The sequence below is a fragment of the Oncorhynchus mykiss genome, chromosome 22 (assembly GCF_013265735.2).
Source record: "Oncorhynchus mykiss isolate Arlee chromosome 22, USDA_OmykA_1.1, whole genome shotgun sequence".
Lineage (NCBI taxonomy): Eukaryota > Metazoa > Chordata > Actinopteri > Salmoniformes > Salmonidae > Oncorhynchus > Oncorhynchus mykiss.
Genome location: NC_048586.1, coordinates 5045659 through 5070885, shown reverse-complemented (window position 1 = coordinate 5070885; position 25227 = coordinate 5045659). Strand labels below are relative to the sequence as shown.

The following is a 25227-nucleotide window of genomic DNA, read 5'->3' as shown; positions in this document are numbered from 1 at the left end:
GCCAAATTATACAGTCGTTTCTAAGACTCTGCGGCCATTTTGCTAACACATCCTGACTCTTAATTCACAGTGATAACACATACCTAAAACTGTTGGTGATTCTGGAGTAACATCAATAACCACTGCCTCCACCGAGGACAGAAGTTGCTGCTGGATGCTCGGAAGGTCAGTAAAGTCTGAGACAGACAGAGCGTAACTGGGATCATGTGATATCCTCTGCAATTCTCTGCTATCAGAGCTCCTTGTTCCAATTCCAAAGACCAAAACCCCAAGCTCCTTCAGAGCAGAGGCTGGCGTGTCAACATTGTCAACGGACCTTCCACCACTCAACAGAATCAGTAGCTGTGGAACGCCTTCCAAGCGTCTGCTTCCGGAGGAGGCAGTAAAGACATTGTCCCTCACGTACTGGAGAGCTGCTCCAGTGTTGAGAGGTCTCCCGCCTTTGTGTCTCAGACCTCTTACAGTGTTGAGAATATCTCCCTTTGTTGTGTATGTGTTCAGATAGAATTGGGCGGCTGGATCTCTACTGTACTGGACCACAGCAACGCGATCTTTGTTCTCATCCACACTGAGTGTCTCCACCACTCTTTGAACAAAGTCACGCATGGCTGGGAATCCACTCCTAGTGCCATCAGATCCATCCAGCAAGAACACAACATCCCTCCTGGGAGCCTGACTCTCAACTAGGGAATGTGAAGGTTCAGATAAAGAGTCATATTACATGTGGCATAGGTAAGGGAAAACAGGACAAAGCTGCTTCTGTCACATGAAAGTCATCCCTTTCACTTATCACAAACAACTATTCAAAGAAAGTGACAATTTGTGCATTGCCCTGAGTTATATCATAGGGAACATTGGTACAGATGTATGAAAAGAAACCACTTGAAAGGCCTCAGGGGACTCTACACAAGTGTTCTAAGCTGTCAACTACTCTATCCTAATGTAAAAGAAGAAATGGAACAGGTCAAAACCATATGTTTCTTACCTAGTATTGTTGGTATTAGTGTTGGTGTCATGGTTGTGTCCTGTATAATGGCAGTGTTCATGGCAGAAAGAAGCTGCTGTTGGATGTTGGGGAGGTCAGTGAATTCAGACACGGAGAGAGCATAACTGGGGTCATAGGATATCTTCTGTAACTCTCTGCTATCAGAGCTCCTTGTTCCAATTCCAAACACCAAGACACCAAGCTCCTTGAGAGCAGAAGCGGGTTTATCTACATTGTCAAAGGACCTTCCACCATTTAGCAGTATCAGAATCTGTGGAACACTTTCAAGGCGCCTACTTCCAGAGGAGGCAGCAAAGACGTAGTCCCTGACATACTGGAGAGCTGCTCCAGTGTTGAGGGGTCTCCCTCCTTTGTGCTTCAGCCCTCTTACGGTGTCAACAACCTCTTCTTTTCTTGTGTAAGTGTTCAGATAGAAGTGGACCTCTGGTTCTCTGCTATACTGTACCACAGAGACTCGATCTCTGTTCTCCCCTACAGTGAGTTTCTCCACTACTCTTTGAACAAAGTCACGCATTTCTGTGAAGCCATTCCTAGTGCCATCAGAACCATCCAGCAAGAATACTACATCCTTTCTGGCGATGCTTAGGTCCACTAAGAGTATCAGAAACAAAACAGAAAACGTATGTCAACATTGCTTCATCAAACCTGAAATATGTGTTTGTTGCTTTAGTTTTCCAAGATAATGCATCCGGTCTTACCTATGACTGTTGGGGAAATGGGTGTGGCGCCAACGTGTACAGTAATGAGTGAGGAGAAAAACTTATCCTGGACGCTGGGGAGATCAGAGAATTCAGAAACAGACTGGGAATAACTGGGGTCAGAGGCAATCCTTTGAACCTCTTTGCTAGAATTTCTGTTTCCAATGCCAAAGATCAAGACCCCACTCTCTTTGAGGGCAGAAACTGGTATATCAACATTATCATTGGACCTCCCACCACTCAGCAGTATCAGCATCTGAGGGACACCCTCTTGGCTTCTGCTTCCTGAGGAGGCAGTAAAGACGTTGTCCCTTACATACTGGAGGGCTGCCCCAGTGTTGAGGGGTCTACCTCCTCTGTGCCTCAGACCTCTGACGATGTCAAGAATGTCGCCCTGCGTGGTGTATGTGTTCAGATAGAAATGAACTTCTTGATCTCTACCATACTGGACCACAGAAACGCGGTCTTTGTCTCCTCCCACATTGAGTTTCTCTACTACTCTCTGAACAAAATCACGAATTGCTGGGAATCCATTCCTTGTGCCATCAGAACCATCCAGAAGGAATACCACATCCTTTCTGGCGGTGTCATGATCAACTGAGAAAATAAATAGATTATGTCAATCAAACTGATCAAATGTGGTGTTTTTGGCCAAATTATACAGTCGTTTCTAAGACTCTGCGGCCATTTTGCTAACACATCCTGACTCTTAATTCACAGTGATAACACATACCTAAAACTGTTGGTGATTCTGGAGTAACATCAATAACCACTGCCTCCACCGAGGACAGAAGTTGCTGCTGGATGCTCGGAAGGTCAGTAAAGTCTGAGACAGACAGAGCGTAACTGGGATCATGTGATATCCTCTGCAATTCTCTGCTATCAGAGCTCCTTGTTCCAATTCCAAAGACCAAAACCCCAAGCTCCTTCAGAGCAGAGGCTGGCGTGTCAACATTGTCAACGGACCTTCCACCACTCAACAGAATCAGTAGCTGTGGAACGCCTTCCAAGCGTCTGCTTCCGGAGGAGGCAGTAAAGACATTGTCCCTCACGTACTGGAGAGCTGCTCCAGTGTTGAGAGGTCTCCCGCCTTTGTGTCTCAGACCTCTTACAGTGTTGAGAATCTCTCCCTTTGTTGTGTATGTGTTCAGATAGAATTGGGCGGCTGGATCTCTACTGTACTGGACCACCGCAACGCGATCTTTGTTCTCATCCACACTGAGTGTCTCCACCAGTCTTTGAACAAAGTCACGCATGGCTGGGAAAACTCTCCTAGTGCCATCAGATCCATCCAGTAAGAACACAACATCCCTTTTGAGAGCCCGACTCTTAACTAGGGAATATGAGGTTAAAAAAAGAGAGTAATGTTGAATGTTGTATACACAGGGAAAAAACAGGACACTTTTGCTTCTGTCACATGCATGCCACTCCTTTCCCTAATCTGAAACAGCTATTCAAAGTAAGAGGTTATATGTGAGTGGAGAGCTATTGCGAAAATTGCAACATATTTATAAAGTGAAAAGAACATGAAAGACCTTATGGGCATGTACCAAAAATGTAAAAGCTGTCAACTACTCCATGCTAATGTAAAAGAGGAAATGGAAATTATCAAGACCTTTTCCTTACCAAGTATTGTTGGTACTGTTGGTGTCATGGTTGTTTCCTGTATAATGGCAGTGTTCATGGCAGAAAGAAGCTGCTGTTGGATGTTGGGGAGGTCAGTAAATTCAGACACGGAGAGAGCATAACTGGGGTCATAGGATATCTTCTGTAATTCTCTGCTGTCAGAGCTCCTTGTTCCAATTACAAAAACTAACACCCCGAGCTCCTTGAGAGCAGAGGCTGGTGCATCCACATTGTCTCTTGACCGTCCACTACTGAGGAGAATTAGCATTTGTTTCACACCGTCCAATTGTCTACTCCCAGAGGATCTTGTGAATACATTTTCTTTCACAAACTTAAGAGCTGCTCCAGTATTAAGGGGTCTTCCCCCTTTGTGTGAGAGTGCCCTCACAGAATTCAACATGTCATTCTTTCTCAGAAATGAATTCAAATAAAAGTTTGCCACTGCACCGTCACTAAACTGAACCACAGCCACTCTGTCATTCTTTTGTTCCACATTGAGATTTTCAATGATTTTGTGGAGGAACTCCTGAATAGCTGGGAATCCTGTTCTGGTGTTATCTGATCCATCCAGAAGAAACACGATATCTCTCCTACTTCCATCACTTTCCACTGTCCAATACACAATAAAAAAATTAATATATGTAAAAACATATGACCTGTTATGTCAATAAACTATCTGGTTCTTTATTAATAATTCTAGTCGGGAATCAACATTTCCAGTATAAAAGTTTAATATTTTCTTACCAACTCTAGTTACCTCCTGTGGTCTTACTTGAGCAAGATTTGTCTCCAAACTTTGCTGGATGTTTTGAAGGTTTGCAAAATCATGGACTGAATAAGAATAATTTGGAAGAGATGATATTGATTGCATTTCTTCCAAATCGGTCATCCTTGATCCAATAGCAAATGTTACAACCCCCAAAGTCTTGAGGGCCCTGGAAGGACCTCGAGGCGAATCTCTAGATCTGCCACCAGTCAGAAGCACTAGGATCTGTTCAGCACCCTCATGACGTCGACTTGCAGCATTATTAGTAAAGACATTGTCCTTCACAAACTGGAGGGCCGTGCCAGTATATAGTGGCCTCCCACCCTTTGGCCTCAGATTTCTGACTGCTGAAAGCACATCATCTCTTGTCTTGTACGCATTCAGGTTAAAGTTCACTGCTGCACTGTTGCTGTACTGCAGAACAGCAACTTGATCTTTTCCCTTGTCTACATCAAACTTTTCCACCACTTTCGCAACAAACTCTCGTATATCTGTAAATCTACTCCTTACATCATCAGATCCATCAAGGAGGAAAACAATGTCTCTTTTCACACTGGAGCCTTGAACTAGGATGAAAATTGAACTAAATCAGCTAATTGTGCATGGTACATTATACACATTTCAAGCTACAGTATAAGCTACACATTTTGAAAATGATTGAAAAATATAACTTCTCTTTTATACATATTTTCAATTAAATTGTTTATTATTGTATTCTTTTTCACTCACCTAAGCCCGGTCTTACTGTGTCTTTATGAGAGACAACTGCTGAGAGCAACTGTTGTCTAACAAGAGAAAGGTCAGAAAACTCTCTTAGCAAATATGCATGATTAGGACTGTATGCAATGCTCTGCATCTCCGCTCCATTTGCATATTTGACCGCAACAGTCAAAAGCACTATTCCTTCTGCCTTCAGACTCTCAGATGGAACCAGAACATCATCTTGTGATTTTCCCCCACTTATCAGTATCAGTATCTGAGGGATGCCCTCTTGGCGTCTACTTCCTGAGGAGGTATTAAAGACATTGTTTTTAACATAATCAAGAGCTTCCCCAGTGTTGCGGGACCTTCCTCCTTCAAGATTGATATTGCGTACTTCTGCCATGATATCAATCTTCGATGAGTACGTGTTCAATAGGAAATGAGTGGTAGGTTTGTTACTGTACTGGATCATAGCAACTTGTGCTTTGTCTGGCCCGATGTCAAGATGTTCAACAAATTGGCCAAGGAAATCACAGATTGATTGGACACCTTTTTGCATCTCATCAGATCCATCAAGTAGAAATACAACATCAACCCCATCCACCCTCTGGATATCAGATGTCACCAAAGTGGAATTGTCTGAAATGAGCAAAAATAATAATTGCACAACCAACAGGTCCATATATACTGCACATCTGTACTGAAATCACAATTTTGTATTCAATTGTATGACAACGCTGCCCTCTAATAGTAAGATTTGGAATAGATTCTCAGTGAATGACTGTGAATTTGTGATTTTAAAAGGCATTAAGTGATATAAACTTTTATCTTAATAATCTTACCAATGACAGTTGACATTTCAGGTGTTTCCTGAACACCATTTATTACAGCTGTCACTGAAGAGTGTATGCTGTCAAGGTTGTTAAAATTGGAAACAGAAAAAGAGTCTCCTGGTTTAAAAGATATCATTTGTAACTCCAACGTATCAGCATTCCTTGTTCCAATGCTAAATGTTCTTACTCCATCCCCTCTCAATGACTGTGCTGGTCCCATTATATCATCACTAGATCTCCCACCACTGAAGACAAATAGATATTGAGGCACACCCTCAGCACGTCTGCCTCCAGCTGAAGCTGTAAATACGGTGTCTCTCACAAATTTCAGGGCTGTGCCAGTGTTGAGAGGTCTTCCAACTGTGTGCCTCATGGATCTTATTGAATTAAGCACATCATTTTTAGAAGAGTATGAATTCAGATAGAAATTGGGTGTGGCGTTCCCACTGTACTGAACAAGGGCCACCCGGTCGCCATTTTCCTCCACATTAAGAATCTCCACTACTTTCTCTGCAAAGCGACGAATCCCCTCAAAACCAGTTTTAGAGTTGTCAGATCCATCAATGAGAAATACAACATCCTTTTTGTCAGATTCTGAAATGAAGGTAAAGAAAAGTTGCAAAGGGAAAGGCACTTTTTTTCAGAGAGGGCACAGAAAGCAACTGCAGTGATATCAAGGTCGTTGCTAGCATAAAACCATTGTCCAACTGAAATTTCAATAATCTTATTCTCTAAAGATGAAATATCTTGGACGCAAGTATATGGTTTCTTCAAAAGACATGCAATAACATAGATAAGATAATTTACCAAAATGCAGAAAACACGTGACACTACAGCAAAATACAAATGGCCACAGCTCACCAAAATGCATGGTAGGAGCACCTGGCTCTGGTTGATGGGATGCTTCTGTTAACAATGACAGCAATTCTTTCTGAATTGTGGGGTCTTCAAAATCAGTAATGGAAAGAGCATAATTGGGTTCATGAGATATTGTTTGCAATTCAAGTGTGTCTGCATCTCCTGTGCCAATACCGATTGAAATGACTCCCATTTCTTTGAGCTTTGTGACAGGAGTTCTGATATCATCTGTAGATCTTCCACCACTCAGCAGTATTAGTATCTGTGGAACACCTTGCAGGCTTCTACTTCCACTGGAGGCAGTAAAGACATTATCCCTCACATACTGGAGAGCTGCTCCAGTATTTAGAGGGCTTCCTCCTTTGTGCCTCAGACCTCTAACAGCATCAATAACATAATCTTTTGTTGAATGCATACCCAAGTTGAAATTAACCTCTGCTGTGTCACTGTACTGAACCACAGACACGTGATCTTTGTTCCCATCTACATTGAGTTTCTCCACTACTCTCTGCATAAAGTCTTGAATATCTGGGAATATTCTTCGGGAATCATCAGAACCATCAAGTAAAAATACAATGTCCCTCCTGTCGTCCGTTGTTGCATCTATAACCATTCATAAAATGGGTTAATGGTAAAGAATAACTTATAAAATATATATATAAAGAATTCAACAAACACCTCTGTGTTTTGTGAAATGAAATACATCAATTAAGTGCTAACTCAAATGACCAACTACAGCATAACTGTTGCATTGGTTGCATTCTTACCTATTAGTGTTGTTGGCAAGTTAGGAGTAGTCATTGCAACTTTCTGAACAGCAGAGAACACTTGCTGTTGAATGTTTGGAAGATCATTGTAATTTGGAGCATAGAAAGCATAGCTGGGTTCATCTGAAATAGTTTGAAGCTCAAGCGTATCAGCATTCCTCATTCCCACCACTATTGCCATCACATCAATTGCTTTCAAGTTTTTCACTGCATTTCTGACATCATCATTGGACCTTCCCCCACTCAATAAAACCAGAATCTGAGGGATGCCCTCTTGGCGTCTACTTCCAGAGGAGGCAGTAAAGATGTTATCCCTGACATACTGGAGAGCTGCCCCAGTGTTGAGGGTGATCCCTCCTTTGTGCCTCAGTTGTCTTACAGCGTCAACAATGTCTTGCTTTGTTGTGTAAGTGTTCAGATAGAAGTGGGCCTCTGGTTCTTTGCTATACTGCACCACAGAGACTCGATCTCTAGTCTCCTGCACCGTGAGTTTCTCCACTACTCTTTGAACAAAGTCACGTATTGCCTCAAATCCATTTAGAGTTTCATCAGAGCCATCCAGTAAAAATACAACATCAAGTTGTTTGGATTCAGTGTTATCTAGAAATGCACATGAATTAAATGAAATTCTCAGGTAAAATGATCAAGAAAGATCATGTATATTTGTGACTAGCAAATGATACCAACATATTTCAAAAGGCATGCATAAAGCAGTATCATGAATGTGCTGAATTTTCAGCAAGAATGTAGTAACCTGAAATGTAACAGATTAAAGTGCATAATGAAGAGAGGTAGAAAAATTACTCCTTACCTACTACAGTTGGTTGATACACTCTTGGCTGACGAGGGACCCTTTTAACAAATGACAAAAGCTGCTGTTGAATGCTTTCAAGGTCATCAAACCGAGGGACAGAAAGGGCATAGGAGGGAATATGTGCTATCATTTGGAGCTCTAGAATGTCTGAATTCCTCGTACCAATACTGAATGGTACAATTCTGTCCTGTTTCAAAGCAGCAGCAGCACCTCCAACATCATCTTGAGATTTGCCACCACTTAGCAGTATCAGTATCTGAGGGATGCCTTCTTGACTTCTGCTTCCCGAGGAGGCAGTAAAGACATTGTCCTTTACGTACTGGAGGGCTGCCCCGGTGTTGAGGGGTCTACCCCCTTTGTGCTGTAGGCTTCGAATAGAACCTAGAACACTTTGTTTTTCTGGATATGTGTTCAGTAAAAAATGGGCCTCTGGATTTCTGCTGTACTGAACCACAGAAACTCGATCTTTGTTCTCTCCAACATTGAGGTTCTCCACCAATCTTTGAACAAATCCACACATGGCTGGAAATCCACTCCTACTATCATCAGACCCATCCAATAGGAACACTATGTCTCTCTGTGCAGCATCTAATTCAACTAAGAAAACATTGAAGGACCTATTTAATAATAACACCAATAAATATATGCATTAATGCATTCACAGGGGCAGCATATCAATAGAATGTTGTAAAGTAGACCAAAACATTGCAAAATGGTCTGAAATATTCTCCATAATATATTTGAACTACGATGACTATCACATCATTACATAGCTCTATGCAACATGCAAAGAAATATTAAGTGAAAGTAAAGTGAGTTCAAATGGTCTCAAATGTCAAAACATTTAAGAAAGTTTGTAGATAAAGAGCTTGAGTTTTAAGGAAAAAAATTGAGATGTGAAATCAAACACTCCTTCCATGAAGAAAGGGGAAGATTGTATGCATAAGTCAGATGAGAATCTAAACTAGCTTAAAATAACTAGACAATGATGTACTGTATCATTGGCTCAAAAAAGAGCTTAAGCTGAAAGGACCAGAAAAGCATAGTTTCCTGATTTTAAACAATCAAGAATAGAATTACATTTCTGGAATGTGGAACAAGAAAGAGAGGATTTGGCATTTTTATGCCAATAGAAATGTATTTGATGCAAGTAGAACAGTAACCATCCCAGCACCATCTCTGGTGTTTTGTTCATAAAAGTAGGATTTTATAGCGTAACCATTCAAAGATGCTGGCCTCTATTCAAAGCAGACAATTTGAGGGAATGTAAAACTGATCCATAAACTTTCTTCAAAGAATGGCGCAGTTACATAAGTAATCAAACCAGTCAAGACCAATATTTGATAGAAGAAAAATTAATGACATCTGGGAAAGTCAACTTAATTGTTGACTCAGAGTCATGGTGGTTCTTACCGACAATAGTGGGGGGCTCAATTCCCATTTTTGACTGGACAAAGGCAAGGATCTCTGGCTGTATGGACAAAAGTTCACCAAAGACTGGTAGGTTGAAAATAAATCTGGAAGAGTAGGCAATGCTCTGCAGCTCCTCTTGCCTGACATTTTTCATCCCAATGGCAAACGAAAGAACCCCAAGGCGTTTGAGATCAGATGCAGCAGCTGTGACGTCATCACTGGACTCTCCACCAATTAACAAAAACAAAATCTGAGGAACCCCTTCCAGATGTCGACTCCCGGACGAAGCAGTGAAAACATTGTCCCTAACATACTGAAGAGCTGCCCCGGTGTTGCGGAGTCTTCCTCCTTTATGCCTTAGGCTTCTAACAGCGTAGATGACAGCCCTTTTTGTTTTGTGAGCTTTCAGGTGAAAGTACTCCGCAGCGTCGTCACTGTATTGCACAACAGCAACTCGAACATTGTCCCCATCGATGTCAAGTTCATTTGCCATTCTTCGTATAAACTCTCTAATGGCAGGCAATCCATTTCTGGAGTCGTCTGAACCATCAAGGAGAAACACTATGTCCCTTTTGCTGCTCACTGTATCCACTAGGTGGTGAAGATAGATAAAAATGGGATACATTGACTAACAATTATATTATAGAAAAGGAATGTAAGATGTAAAAAACAACCAAACATTGTTAAGAATGTTTGAAGCTGAATATGTACACAAGACAGTGAAAAAATATAAATGACAGAATAAATTAATCCAAGATTATGCTTGTGGTTAGTTGTCTGTATATATTTGCATGCATATCTGCAAGGGTGAATGAGATGCTGGAACACTGTAGGCAGGTTTTGTGAGTGCGGTTCTGAGATAGTATCATCACAAGCAGAACAACATGGAACCATCTTTTCAACAAAAAATGTGAAGTTTAGCATAGTTTATCCATACATGGTTGAGGTAAGAGAGGAATAGAGTGAATAGAGTGAAATAGGGGGAAATGATTTTGTTTTAACAGAATAAAAAGTCAATAAATGCTCTGAATCAAAGGTTTTCTCAACCATGCAACTAAATACTAGAACTTTTCTACCAAAATGCACAATGTATCGACATTGTAGGAAATACTCTACTGAGACTATGTTGACCAAAGTCTTAGGCATCCATGTATCTATCATGCTTCAATTTCAGCATTGTTCCAAATAAAAAGAATACGGTATGTTTCTTGTATTTAGCATACTCATATCCAAGTTGTAGTTCTTACCTACTAAATCAGGAATTCCATGAGTCACAGGAGCCACAGCTTCTTCTGTGTCTTTTGACAGTCTTTTAAGAAGAGCAACAAACTGTGGATGGATTGAGGGCAACTCAGACAACTCAGAGACCTGGAATGTGAAACCAGGTTGGAAGGAAATTGTTTCCAACTCACGGAAATTGGCGTCCCCAACTCCGACCCCTATTGACACAATTTCCAGATCTTTAAGAGCTACAGCAGGGCCCGTAACATCATCTCTGGATTTCTTGCTAGTCAAAAGGATCAGGACCTGAGGTACACCTTCCAGTCGTCTACTGCCAGAGGAGGCAGTAAAGATGTTATGTCTCACAAACTGGAGAGCTGCCCCAGTGTTTAGGCTCCTTCCACCCTTGTGCCTCATATTACTTATGGCGTGAATAACGGCATCCTTTGTTTTGTGCGAGTTCAGATAGAAATGGGCCTCTGGTTTGTCAGAGTACTGAACCAGAGAAACTCTTTCTCTGTTTTCCTCCACAGAGAGTTTATCCACTACACTTTGAACAAAGTCTCGCAATGCTGGGAATCCACTCCTTGTGCCATCAGAACTATCCAGCAGGAATACAATATCTCTTTTCACAGCATCAGCATGAACTGAGGCTGAGACACAACAATAAGGCACATTTAGAAGAAACAAACAGCACAGCACAAAGAGCATCATCAAGAGCAAAGACAATGACAGGCGTGTCACACAACATAGAACATGAGAAAAGCTTTTGCTTACCTTCCTCCAAGACGACCTTCAGATTTTCCTTGGAAAGGCTCACATAGCTATTGAGCTTTTGTTGGACCGTACTGAGCTGGCTGAATTCCTTCACGTTGAAAGCAAAGGATGGGTTGTGAGAAATAGCCTCGATTTGCTTAGGGTCTGCATCCTTGACACCAACGCCAAACGGTACCACTCCATCGGTCTTTAAAGCACCAGCAGACTCCTTCACGCTATCCTTAGACTTGCCCCCGGTCAAAACAATCAAAAACTGGGGTACATTTTGAGCCGCCCGACTACCATGAACTGGGGACAGGATGGTGTCCTTCATGAATTTCAAAGCCATTCCGGTGTTCAGACTCCGTCCACCAGACAGTCTTAGATCATTAACAGCCCTTAAAACTTCAGCCTTATCCTTATATGTATTCAGATAGAAATTGGGAGCTGGCCTCTCACTATGCTGGACAACTGAAATCCGCACTCTATCTTGTCCAATATCAAGAGGCTCAATGACTTTGATGATAAAGTCCCGGATGTAGGGGAAATCTGCTCGGACATTATCAGAGCCGTCAATCAGGAATGCAACATCCCTCTCGCCTCCAACGACTGCTGCAAGAAAAGAGGAAAGGGAACACCACCTTCAGTTCTCTCAGTCAATAGCATTATTATGCAGTTTGTTCTATTTAAAATGTTTTAATACTTAATATCCACTGTTTAACCCAACATGTAGCAACAAAGCTAAAATACAACATAAAGCTCACCAGGTTCCTCGGTTATTTCTGTTTCTGTGATGTCTGTATCTCCAACCACAGTAGTCAAAGGAGTCATGATCTGTTCAACAACACTTGGCAGGTCAGCAAATCTGCTTTCATGGTAAGCCAAGTTTGGAACAAAAGCGACCGTCTTCAAGTAGTCCTCATCTGCCTGGCCAGCACTGACTGTGAAGGTCAGTACACCCGCCACGGCCACTTTGTCTGCTATCCTTTTAACCTCATCCTGGGATGGGCCTCCAGTGATCAGGAGAAGCACCTGTTGGACACCTTGCCTCTTACGTGACCCAGTCGAGGCCTGGAACATGTTGGTAAGTGCGTAATCCATTGCCGCTCCCGTGTTCAAAGCAGACCCTCCCATTAGCCTGAGCTCACCCAGGCTAGCCAGCACATCTTGCTTTGTGTTGTGCGTGTTCAGATAGAATTCAATCTTTGGGTTCTCTGCGAATTGCATGAGACCGATGCGCACCCTGTCGGGCCGCACGTCCAGCTGGTTTACCACACCGGCAATGAAATCCCGCACGTACGGAAAGTTGGCACCCCCAATGTAGCTAGAGCCATCCACCATAAAGACGATGTCTCTGACTACTCGCTGGGTCTGCACTGTTGTAATTTCAACCACTGAGGAAAACAGAGGAGGGAAAAAACATCATTACATCTATTCTAATGTTCAAGTCACAAATATTAGATGTCAATGATTTTTAAATGCCTTATGGAGTCTTGGGATAAGAAAATATCACCTTACATGTTAGGGGTAAATTACATTTAAGTAGCTAGTATCAAGCATAGTGACGATAGGATAGGAGCATTACCTGGCTCTGTCGGTCCCTCAATCACCACAGTCCCCGATAGAGTGGAGAGGGGAGAGACAATCAACCTGGGGTTGCGGATCAATGCGCGGAAGTCCTTCAGCATGAACACCAAGCTCTCATCAAAGGCAATCTGCTTCAGCTCCTGCTCATCGGCCGTCTTAGAGCCGGCAGCCAGGGTCAGAACCCCCATGCGCTGCAGTGCCTCAGCAGCCTGCCCCACACTGTCGCTGGACTTCTTACTGGTCAACAACAGAACCAGCTGGGGCACGCCCTGCTTAATACGACTCCCCTTGTCAGCCCTCAGTGTATTGGTCCTCACAAAGTCCAGGGCCGCCCCGATGTTCACCACTTGTCCTGGTCTTGGCTTGAGTCTGCCCAGGGCTGCACTCAGGTCTTCCTTGGATCCATATGCGTTCAGCTCAATCTCATCCCTGGCAGTGTTGCTGAACTGGGTCACACCCACTTGCACTTGATCCGGTCCGATCGGCATGGTGTCAACAAACCTTTTGATAAACTCACGAAGAGAGTTGATCAATGTGGCACCCATAGTGCTGTCAACGAGAAAAATGATATCCCTTTTTCCCACTTCGAAGGCTGAAAGAGAAAATACAGTAACGTGTTAGAATAATCTATGTAAAAGCTAGCTATTATTAGCTATAAAAAGCTACTAAAGCTGTGATACTCTCGGATTAATTGCATCTGTGCTTAGCCTCTTACAAATGTACTTAATTAATAATTAATGCCATATTTAACATGACTGAATGCATTCACAAAGCATTCCATGTTTAATAAAGGCACTAACAAATGACTTCTTTTTAGGACAGTTATTCATATTAGTAAAGTTGTAACATCTGAAGAAGTATGAAATGGCATCTGAATTGCTGCAAATTATACAAATACAACTGTGTGGCATTCTGGGAATTAAAGAATGGTGCTAATTTGGAGGTGTTGAAAATTAATGGCATTTTATGATACTTGTTTAGGAGAAGGGGGTAACTGTAATTTACTTTAAAAAATGAATAGCTTCTACTTTAAAATAGGGCCCACCAATGAAATGAAAACCTGATGCAATAAAATTAAGTTTCTGCTTCACAGGAAGAGATGAAAAGATTAATAGTAAATCTAGAAAACCGTATACACAGACATCTACATATAAGTAAGACAGCAAGATAACAAAACTATACCAAACCTACTATATCATGTTGCTTTTTTGTATGTCAGCAAATTTCATGTCAGCAAATTTAATAAAATATTTTCAGTATTCAGTTCATTTTGTTAGTTTTGTAATGCAGGTATGTTGTTAACAAGCTGGTTAATGTTAGAAATCAGGTCAAGATGCTATCTTGTCTTTCTATTGTTATAACTGTCCTCACAATGCATAGTCCTCACAACATATTTGTGAAATGTTAACCATTTCAATACTAATACACTGCTCAAAAAAATAAAGGGAACACTTAAACAACACAATGTAACTCCAAGTCAATCACACTTCTGTGAAATCAAACTGTCCACTTAGGAAGCAACACTGATTGACAATACATTTCACATGCTGTTGTGCAAATGGAATAGACAACAGGTGGAAATTATAGGCAACTAGCAAGACACCCCCAATAAAGGAGTGGTTATGCAGGTGATAACCACAGACCACTTCTCAGTTCCTATGCTTCCTGGCTGATGTTTTGGTCACTTTTGAATGCTGGCGGTGCTTTCACTCTAGTGGTAGCATGAGACGGAGTCTACAACCCACACAAGGGGCTCAGGTAGTGCAGCTCATTTGCCACTGGCGCCCTGTGCTCTTCACAGATGAAAGCAGGTTCACACTGAGCACATGTGACAGACGTGACAGTCTGGAGACGCCGTGGAGAACGTTCTGCTGCCTCCAACATCCTCCAGCATGACCGGTTTGGCGGTGGGTCAGTCATGGTGTGGCATTTCTTTGGGGGGCCGCACAGCCCTCCATGTGCTCGCCAGAGGTAGCCTGACTGCCATTAGGTACCGAGATGAGATCCTCAGACCCCTTGTGAGACCATATGCTGGTGCGGTTGGCCCTGGGTTCCTCCTAATGCAAGACAATGCTAGACCTCATGTGGCTGGAGTGTGTCAGCAGTTTCTGCAAGAGGAAGGCATTGATGCTATGGACTGGCCCGCCCGTTCCCCAGACCTGAATCCAATTGAGCACATTTGGGACATTATGTCTCGCTCCATCCACCAACGCCACGTTGCACCACAGACTGTCCAGGAGTTGGCGGATGCTTTAGTCCAGGTCTGGGAGGAGATCCCCCAGGAGACCGTCTGCCACCTCATCAGGAGCATGCCCAGGCGTTGTAGGGAGGTCATACAGGCACGTGGAGGCCACACACACTACTGAGCCTCATTTTGACTTGTTTTAAGGACATTACATCAAAGTTGGATCAGCCTGTAGTGTGGTTTTCCACTTTAATGTTGAGTGTGACTCCAAATCCAGACCTCCATGGGTTGATACATTTGATTTCCATTGATAATTTTTGTGTGATTTTGTTGTCAGCACATTCAACTATGTAAAAAAAAAAGTATTTAATAAGAATATTTCATTCATTCAGATCTAGGATGTGTTATTTTAGTGTTCCCTTTATTTTTTTGATCAGTGTATTATCTTGAACTATTAGATTGAGATCAACACTCAACCCCCAAATTTCAAGCACGTGCTGTCTTACAATTAGATTAAGTACAATGATTTATTAACGCCTTACTTGAAGAGGGTATACACCTGTATTCATAACGACCAAAACATTCATAACACATCTATGCAAGATGTGTTTTTAAAAGAAAAGTCAATTTCCATTACAGTACAAAAATATTTTTCCATCCAAATAGATAAATCAATAATGAGAACCAAAGTGTGTCAGGTAGCCTAAAACCAGTAAGTAGAATGTTGATGGTTCAAATACAATGGCTAATAGGAGATCTTGTGGAAGTGAGCCAGGTGTTTGTAGATGTTATATGTGTGCCACATTTAGGACTATTCTCTTGGTTCCATTTTGCCAGGATAGCTCAATCAAGCACAACAAAAATATTTGATACATTTACAGATCCATTATTCAACTTCATGTAGGACCTGACAGACTTCAGATAGAAATGTGAGTTAATCTGTCATTCTCATTGAAAGCAAAGCTGATAAGCAGTAGATCCGTTCCATGTGCAATATTTTAAACTATTTTTGTCATTTTACTGTCGGTTTTATACACCAGCTTCAAACAGCTGAAAATATATTTCACAGCGGTTAAGATATGACAATGATTCCTTACACTATATACACTATACTATATTGCTTGTTTTGGCACAAACTGAAATCAAGCACATTTTAGCAACCAGGAAATGGCAGGGCTATGTCTACATATTACACCTTTAAATTACTATTTGTTGTGTTGCCATTTGTGGCCTTGAGCAAAGCAATATCAACGGGCAGCCTAATGCTCTGAGGCTGACCCTGTGCTGCTCTCAGCCTGTTGTGTGTGTGGTGCCAGGGAGTTGGGCACTGCGTCGGTAAGTTGAACAAACTAAAGAGCTATTCAAAGGGACTTTCATTTTTTAAATGTCTCTTGAACAATGATGAATGTGTAATTAAGGTGTTATAAAAGTATACCCCCTTCAAATTAGGTGTCAGCGATGTATTATTCTTACCTCAAGCATGGAAGCAGCTAGAAGACACACTTAATCATTTGTTTCATGAATCCCCACCCAATCCTACCTTGCATTGAAGTTACCTACCTTCTGTGAATTCATTCTGAATGACAATGGTGCGCTGGGCCACTGCATTAACATATGGGAGCAACTGGTCACCCATGCTTGCCACTGCCCTGAAATCGGGGGCCGACAGAACAAAGCTCTTGTCTGTTGCGATAGTCTCCAGCTCGGCTGTAGCCTCGCCACCGACCACCACGCCAAACGTGATAACGCTTGCTGCCTTAAGAGCCCTGTCACCCGCACTGAAATCGTCATTGGACGGCCCGGCACTGATCACCACCAGAGCTTGGGGCACCCCCTCCTCTGCCCTGCCCCCTGATGCTGGACTCAACAGGCTCCCAGCGACATTCTCCAAGGCGGCTCCAAGGTTAGCCTCATCGCCGCCTGTGAACTGAAGGGCCTTCACAGCGTCCAGGACAGCGGCTTTGGTGTCATAGCTATTTAGAAAGAACTGAATCTCTAGGTCCGCGCTGTACAGAGCCACAGCCACCCGAATTGTGTCCCTGCCCACATCGAGGCCCTCAATGACTTTCATAGCCAAATCGCGCACGCGGGGGAAGTTGGCCGCTCCAACGTTCTCAGATCCGTCAATTAAGAGTACAAGGTCAGCTGACTCTTGTGCTTAAAAGGGAGAGAGAGAGAGAGAGAGAGAGAAACAAAACAGAAACAAAATGCAACGTGAAAGCGTTAAAACAGAGAAACAGAGAGAGAAAGAGAAAGTGCTGGCGCATCATTGCATGTGACATTCATGATGAACACAATCAATCATTAAAAAAACATCACAAAAGCACATTATACTGCATGTAGGCTGAACCAAGGAGTGATTAGATCTGGAGCTCAAAGGATGATGGATGCAAATTATTCTGAGCATGACCCTGTAGCTTGCTAAAATACCCCACAAATGTATTTTTCTGCTAAATGTGTTATTTATGATTATCTAAAAAAAACTGAAGAGCGGTGTGAAAATGAACTACACCAACAGAACATTACCAATTTAGCACTGTACTCATAATATACTCATAGGGTTTTTTTTAAACATATGTATAACACAATGTATAATGTGCATTGTAAAATGTCCGTTTCTCCTTTTATCTGTCTTATATCAGTTTGGGTTCTATGATAATGCACCTAAACATAACCTCCTGCCAACTCCATTGAGTTCAGCCACCCCATGCAGACTCATGTTACAGACCTCAGAGATAATAAGTACCAGTCATGACCCTGTGGCCCATCCTTGATGCTTAAGAGCCCTTACCACTAATCAAGAGAATAAATAACTATTCTATAACATTTGTTTCATACATTGTGCTAAGCTGTTATCTTTTAAATCTCTCGATCTAGGCTCTGCTGCAAAGTCAAGGATGAGTCCAGGGCAGGTTCATCACTGTTTCAGTTGTAGAATAGTAAGCACATATTTGACAGTTACTGATAAAACATAGACTAAACACAAACAAACATTAACAAGACACACAAGCAGTGGGTGGGTGGTTAGACATTGTTAAAAGCTGTGCCGTGTTTCGGGAGGCCGTATTGGAACAGCTTGTCACCGCTATTGATTCGCTTTTTCAAAGATCTAAGCTATAAGGCGCTGATACTTGGAGATTTGTTTAAAATCAGACAAAAGCATTTGTGATTTTTGTAGGGCAAATATAATGGATTGAAGGTGTTTTGCATATCTTTCTTTATTTGATTATAGAGAAAAAATAGATTATATAATTGAATATCCTGTTACTGTGTCATGTAAATAGATGAGAATCCTTCTGTAGCAGTCTGTCACGAACGTTGAATTGTTTGAATATCCTGCTTGTAACTGTTACATAGTCAATGTAGTTGTAACAAACTAAACTGGCACACGAAGAGCGATATGTCTTTACCATATCAAATAAGCAATGGATATTCCCATTGACTGAGATGGCATGTTCTCAGTTCATGCGCAAGCTTTATAAATTTGGTCAATCTGGCTTGGAAGAGACATAGCAGCCATCAGAAGCCCTCTTCTGAGAAGCATTCAGTGTCAATCACATGCAAACCTGGGTGGTGATCTTAAAGTGTTACGGGCAAATAAAATATGATGAGAAACAGTGATGTTAATGGGTGCCGGACAGTGGATGATAAATGAGGGTTATCGTGTTAAATACCCCTTAATTGTGTTAATAGAGGACTCGATCCAGACATGGCCACACATGTGTAGCTACTTTCTTCTCTTATGATAATGTGGGCATTAGTATGGTAGAGACACAGGCCCCCTGTTATTACCTGTCACGTCTCGAGGCACTTCTTTGGCTTCGACAGCCATCGGGGAGCCCCCGGCCTGAGTGACTGCACCGCACAAGCCCACCACTAAGTCCTGGATAATACCCTTCAGGGCCTGGAAAGAGTCTACGCTGAATATGTGTATGTCCTGTGGCACACTAGCCATCTCCCTGAGCTCCCAGTCCACGGCGTCCTGCACCCCCACCGCAAACATGCTCACCCCTGCTAGCCGCAGCACCTGCGCCGGCTCAGCCACGTCATCCTGGGAGCGCCCGTCTGTCAGGATCACCACCGCCTGGGCCACACCCTCGCCAGCGCGGCTACCAGCCGCTGCGTTCAGGTGGGCCCGGATGAGAAAGTCCAAGCCCAGACCCGTCCGGGTGCCACCCCCCCGGTACGCCATGGCCCGGATATGGGCCAGGGCCCCCAGCGGAGATGGGTATGTGTTCAATTGGAACTCAGTTTTGGGCGAGCCGCTGTACTGGACGAGGGCGAACTGAAATCTTCCACCGCCACCCTCGTGCAGTGCTTTAACCACGCTGTACAGAAACTGTCGGATGTGCTCAAAGTTCTCTTGTCCCATGCTCCAGGACGAATCCACAAGAAAGTATATATCGGCAGCCAGGCCTTGTGCGCAATCTTCAAAAGAAGAAACCTGGTTTTGAGGACTCTCACCGTGCCGAGACAGAGGCAAGTCCAGTGGTATGGCTGTAACCTGTTAATGTACCGAACAACAATACCGCTGGAAACTAGGCCAATTAACTTGTGCTAAAATATTACACCTTAGTTCACCTCACCTGCCAAAATGCTACCATAAACTAGGCAGAACTGTGAGGCCAGGGCTCCAACATGACACTGGACTTGCGTTCTAAGGCAACAGTGATTCCTGAGTAGACCCCTTTTTTCATTCATGCCATGAAAATCCCTCTGAGTTCCTGCAGGGAACTAAACACTTTTGACTTGTTCCCAAACGTTTATTGTTTCAAGGAAGGCGGAAAATCAACCCATAAATATCAATACAACTCCAGCTTAACAGCAATATTAGCATTGTCATTCCTACTTTTCGTTAAATGTCTGAAATGTTTTGATAATTTAATTATTTGTACTGAAACCAACAAGGATGATCCGGTAAAAAATACCCCCCAAAAATACAAAAATAAGTATGCCTTCCAGGTGCTACTAAGAGTAATGGATATCTGAAGTGTGAAATAAAAAACGATACTGAGCATGGCTAAGAAAACATAATTTTTGAAAAGGGCTTAAGAGTGGCCCACATGGGCCTGCAAGTTGAATTGAAGACAAAAACAGTGAGTCAAGCTTACCTTCCTGACCCTGGGCATCAAGTTTGGGCAGCAGTCCTGCGAACAGGACACCCAGAAGAGCGCACAGCGGTAACAGCCGGTGTTTCCTCATCTTCTACCTAGCACCAAAAAGAACACCTGCAAATGAAATAGAACAGAAAATGTTTATGCTCTTTTCAGCATCACAACAGGTAACAGTATCTATGGCAGGTATAAAAAATGTAAAAAAAATCATTTCTATGACATCACACTAGGGAAAGCAATGAAAGACTTGAATGTTGCAATTTTGCGAAGTAGTGCTAAATGTGTCCGTTTCCCTTTAACATTTCCATCATCAAAACTTTATAACATCAGTATTAATTCATGAAATACAATGCAACATAATCATCCATCATCATTGTGAAATTGGCATATATTTCAAAATGAAAGGACTTATAAAGGCAAATGACTGAGTTAGTTTAATTCTGACAGGGACATTATAAAGCTCCTTGAATACTCTAAATTAAGTTGTGACCTTTAGGTCTGGCATAGACCACTATCTCACACACAAACTCTGACACACACATACCATCCCAAATCAGTTTGAGCAAAGAATTAAGGCTTGTCTGCAATGTCCTTGCCATATTAACTTTTGGAAGAAGAACTCAGGGCAATTGAAGCAAACTAAGTGTAAAGTAGTATTTCAGATTAAATCCATTTCGCCTGCAAATCCAATCTTCCAGAATTCTGGAGTTGCTCCAAATATCTGTTTTCCTTCTTGTTTTCGTTCTCCACCCTTTCCCACTGTCATCACATGGTTTGAAGTTAAATTCCTAATGTCAACAGCATGTTTAGAGTTATTTTTACTCTTTAACACACCATTGGAGAAAAAAATACCTCATACTACCATCACATGGAGCTATATGCAGAAATATGTGATCCACTGCTACCACAATGTCAGCTAGGGCTTGCCAAGACTCTAACATTGGCTTTTTCAATGGCTTTCTCCCTTAACCACATCAACAACAGGCACTTGCCAGCGAATACCTCCAGTTCAGGGTTCAAATCAACAGCGACAGCTTATGTCTTTCTCAGAGTGCTGTCATTGGTGTTTACTTTCTCTCTGTCCAAATAAGTAGCAGCATGGGCGATATTGAGCTCGAACTGGAGCTTGAACTTTGACTTGCAGAGCCTAGAATGACATGATTGAAACCACCTTCAAAAAGCCAGTCCACATTAGTATTGATCTACTGTTGTGTTCATAGGAGAGTTGTTGGACTGGAAAGTCCAGATTCACTTAGAGGTTTGTGTTTAACTAGGCAGAACTGTGAGGACAGGGCTCAAAAATGACACTGGACTTGCGTTCTAAGGCAACAGTGATTCCTGAGTAGACCCCTTTTTTCATTCATGCCATGAAAATCCCTCTGAGCTCCTGCAGGGACCAGACCTCAGAGATAATAAGTACCAGTCATGACCCTGTGGCCCATCCTTGATGCTTAAGAGCCCTTACCACTAATCAAGAGAATAAATAACTATTCTATAACATTTGTTTCATACATTGTGCTAAGCTGTTGTCTTTTAAATCTCTCGATCTAGGCTCTGCTGCAAAGTCAAGGATGAGTCCAGGGCAGGTTCATCACTGTTTCAGTTGTAGAATAGTAAGCACATATTTGACAGTTACTGATAAAACATAGACTAAACACAAACAAACATTAACAAGACACACAAGCAGTGGGTGGGTGGTTAGACATTGTTAAAAGCTGTGCCGTGTTTCGGGAGGCCGTATTGGAACAGCTTGTCACCGCTATTGATTCGCTTTTTCAAAGATCTAAGCTATAAGGCGCTGATACTTGGAGATTTGTTTAAAATCAGACAAAAGCATTTGTGATTTTTGTAGGGCACATATAATGGACTGAAGGTGTTTTGCATATCTGTCTTTATTTGATTATAGAGAAAAAATAGATTATATAATTGAATATCCTGTTACTTTGTCATGTAAATAGATGATAATCCTTCTGTAGCAGTCTGTCACGAACGTTGAATTGTTTGAATATCCGGCTTGTAACTGTTACATAGTCAATGTTGTTGTAACAAACTAAACTGGCACACGAAGAGCGATATGTCTTTACCATATCAAATAAGCAATGGATATTCCCATTGACTGAGATGGTATGTTCTCAGTTCATGCGCAAGCTTTATAAATTTGGTCAATCTGGCTTGGAAGAGACATAGCAACCATCAGAAGCCCTCTTCTGAGAAGCATTCAGTGTCAATCACATGCAAACCTGGGTGGTGATCTTAAAGTGTTACGGGCAAATAAAATATATATATTTTTTTTTTTACCTTTATTTGTGTGTTGAGAATATGATGAGAAACAGTGATGTTAATGGGTGCCGGACAGTGGATGATAAATGAGGGTTATCGTGTTAAATACCCCTTAATTGTGTTAATAGAGGACTCGATCCAGACATGGCCACACATGTGTAGCTACTTTCTTCTCTTATGATAATGTGGGCATTAGTATGGTAGAGACACAGGCCCCCTGTTATTACCTGTCACGTCTCGAGGCACTTCTTTGGCTTCGACAGCCCCCGGCCTGAGTGACTGAATGTCTGAAATGTTTTGACAATTTTATTATTTGTGCTGAAACCAACAAGGATGATCCGGTAAAAAGTACCCCCCAAAAATACAAAAATAAGTAGGCCTTCCAGGTGCTACTAAGATTGATGTTAACGGAATTGGTGTCCCTAAACCTGGACGGTTGTTGCTAACCTGCGCTAATGTGACTAGAATGAGGTTGTAAACAACAGCTAACTTTCTGAGACAGACATTTCTTATATAGGCAGAGATCTTACATTCTTGTTAATCTAACTGCAGTGTCCAATTTACAGTAGCTATTACAGTGAAAAATATCACGCTATTGTTTGAGGAGAGTGCACAACAACAAAACACTTTAATCATGGAAACTGGTTTGATACATTCACCTCTGAAAGTAAATTATGTACTTACATTGAGTAATCTTGCTCTCATTTGTCATCCTAAGGTTCCCAGAGATAAAATATAGCATAGCTACATAAAACCAATTTTATATTCAAATGTAGGAACTGGGTTCTACAGTTTGAACCCGTGCTGTCTCTGGCCACACACCCACCCTGCCCGGCCCGGCCCGGCCATCAAGACATGTGAAGGTCAGTGTCTTTTCTGTAGGGAAGCTAATTATCCATCATGTATGACATTCCTGTGAGTGTGTAAACTTAACATTTTATTACCATAGCATTTATGCATGTTCTCTATAGTTATGTACTTGAAAATGTATCAATTGACCAATTTGGCACATTTGGGAAAACTCCCGGCAGACTTGATATAACATATTGTGTAAGGATGTAATTATTCACTGGATCAGTCTGAAACTTTGCACATTTGCTGCTGCCACCTGGCGGCCAAAATCTAAATCACACCTAGACTCCTATCTGAACGTATGGCCTTTCTCTTTCATGATGAAGAAAAAAACATTTTTTGTTTGTTTGTATTATCTTCTACCAGATCTAATGTCTTATATTCTCTAACATTAATTTCACATTTCCACAAACTTCAAAGTGTTTATTTTCAAATGGTATCAATAATATCCAGTTAGATTTGGGTATGTCATTTTAGGCAGAAATTGAAAAAAAGGGTCCAATCCTTAAGTGGATACGTAATGTCGAGGGAAATGAAAAAGTCACACTGACCGAAACGTTCAACCAAATATTCATAGGAAAAAGTGTGTGCAATTATCCCTCTAGCTCAATGGGAATGCCATGCAGAAGGAATATCAGTCCACGCAGAGAAGCACGAGATTGACCTGAACATCACTTAACTTTCTAGAGTTTTCCCCATTAGTTAACACCGATCAACATTTCCTTTTACTGTGGGAATTGTGATCAAGTCAATGCAATATTTGTCAATTTAGATGCAACATACTGAAACAAAACAAATTATCAAGATTTAGTATGCAAAATGAACTATGCAAGAGATTTTGTTGTAGGAGGAACGCATCGTAGTAGCATTGACAGGAACACTCAGGCCCGTACTCTACAGACGGGTGTTCCATAACCAATCAGATCTGCAGGCCTATATGCAAATAGAATAGAATTGCCATATATGGATCTGTGCCATTCACGTTGAACTTGATTGTGTTTACAGCATGAGCGGTCGTGAGTAGATGCACTTATTTTGAGATCAAAGCGAGAGCTACATGTAGCGACGTGTGCACATTTGTTCATATCCTTTGCTACAGTGCCTTGCAAAAGTATTCATCCCCCTTGGCGTTCCTATTTTGTTACATTACAACCTGTAATTTAAATATATTTTTATTTGGATTTCATGTAATGGACATATACAAAATAGTCCAAATTGGTGAAGTGAAATTAAAAAAATGTATTGTTTCAAGAAATTCTCCAAAATTAAAAACGGAAAAGTGGTGCGTGCATATGTATTCACCCACTTTGCTATGAAGCCCCTAATTAAGATCTGGTGCAACCAATTACCTTCAGAAGTCAAATAATTTGTCAATGTCCACCTGTGTGCAATCCAAGTGTCACATTTATTAAAAACCTGTTCTTAAAGGCCCCAGAGTCTGCAACACCACTAAGCAAGGGGCACCACTATGTAAGCCGCACCATGAAGACCAAGGATCTCTCCAAACAGGTCAGGGACAAAGTTGTGGAGAGTAAAGATCAGGGTTGGGTTGTAAAAAAATATCCAAAACTTCGAACATCCCACGGAGCACCATTAAATCCGTTATAAAAAAAATGAAAGAATATGGCACCACAACAAACCTGCCAAGAGAGGGCCGCCCACCAAAACTCGTGGACCAGGCAAGGAGGGCATTAATCAGAGAGGCAACAAAGATACCAAAGATGAACCTGAAGGAGCTGCAAAGTTCCA

General features: G+C 41.9%; 1 protein-coding gene across 7 annotated transcripts in view; it reads right to left on the bottom strand.

Moving 5' to 3' along the window:
• Nucleotides 1-25227, bottom strand: part of LOC110501275 (collagen alpha-3(VI) chain) — a 95813-nt gene that overhangs the window by 48827 nt on the left and 21759 nt on the right. For 4 of the 7 annotated variants that reach the window (XM_021578698.2, XM_021578700.2, XM_021578701.2 and 1 more), the window contains exons 2-7: nt 20344-20460; nt 19025-19660; nt 16793-17389; nt 13046-13639; nt 12225-12854; nt 11482-12072 (exon numbers count right to left, since the gene is read on the bottom strand). In XM_021578698.2, the coding sequence (XP_021434373.2) occupies nt 11482-12072; nt 12225-12854; nt 13046-13639; nt 16793-17389; nt 19025-19660; nt 20344-20434 (3139 nt within the window). In that variant the 5' untranslated portion in view covers nt 20435-20460. The remainder of the gene's footprint in view (nt 1-11481; nt 12073-12224; nt 12855-13045; nt 13640-16792; nt 17390-19024; nt 19661-20343; nt 20461-25227) is intronic. The other 3 variants (XM_021578699.2, XM_021578703.2, XM_021578704.2) reach the window with 3 other exon arrangements.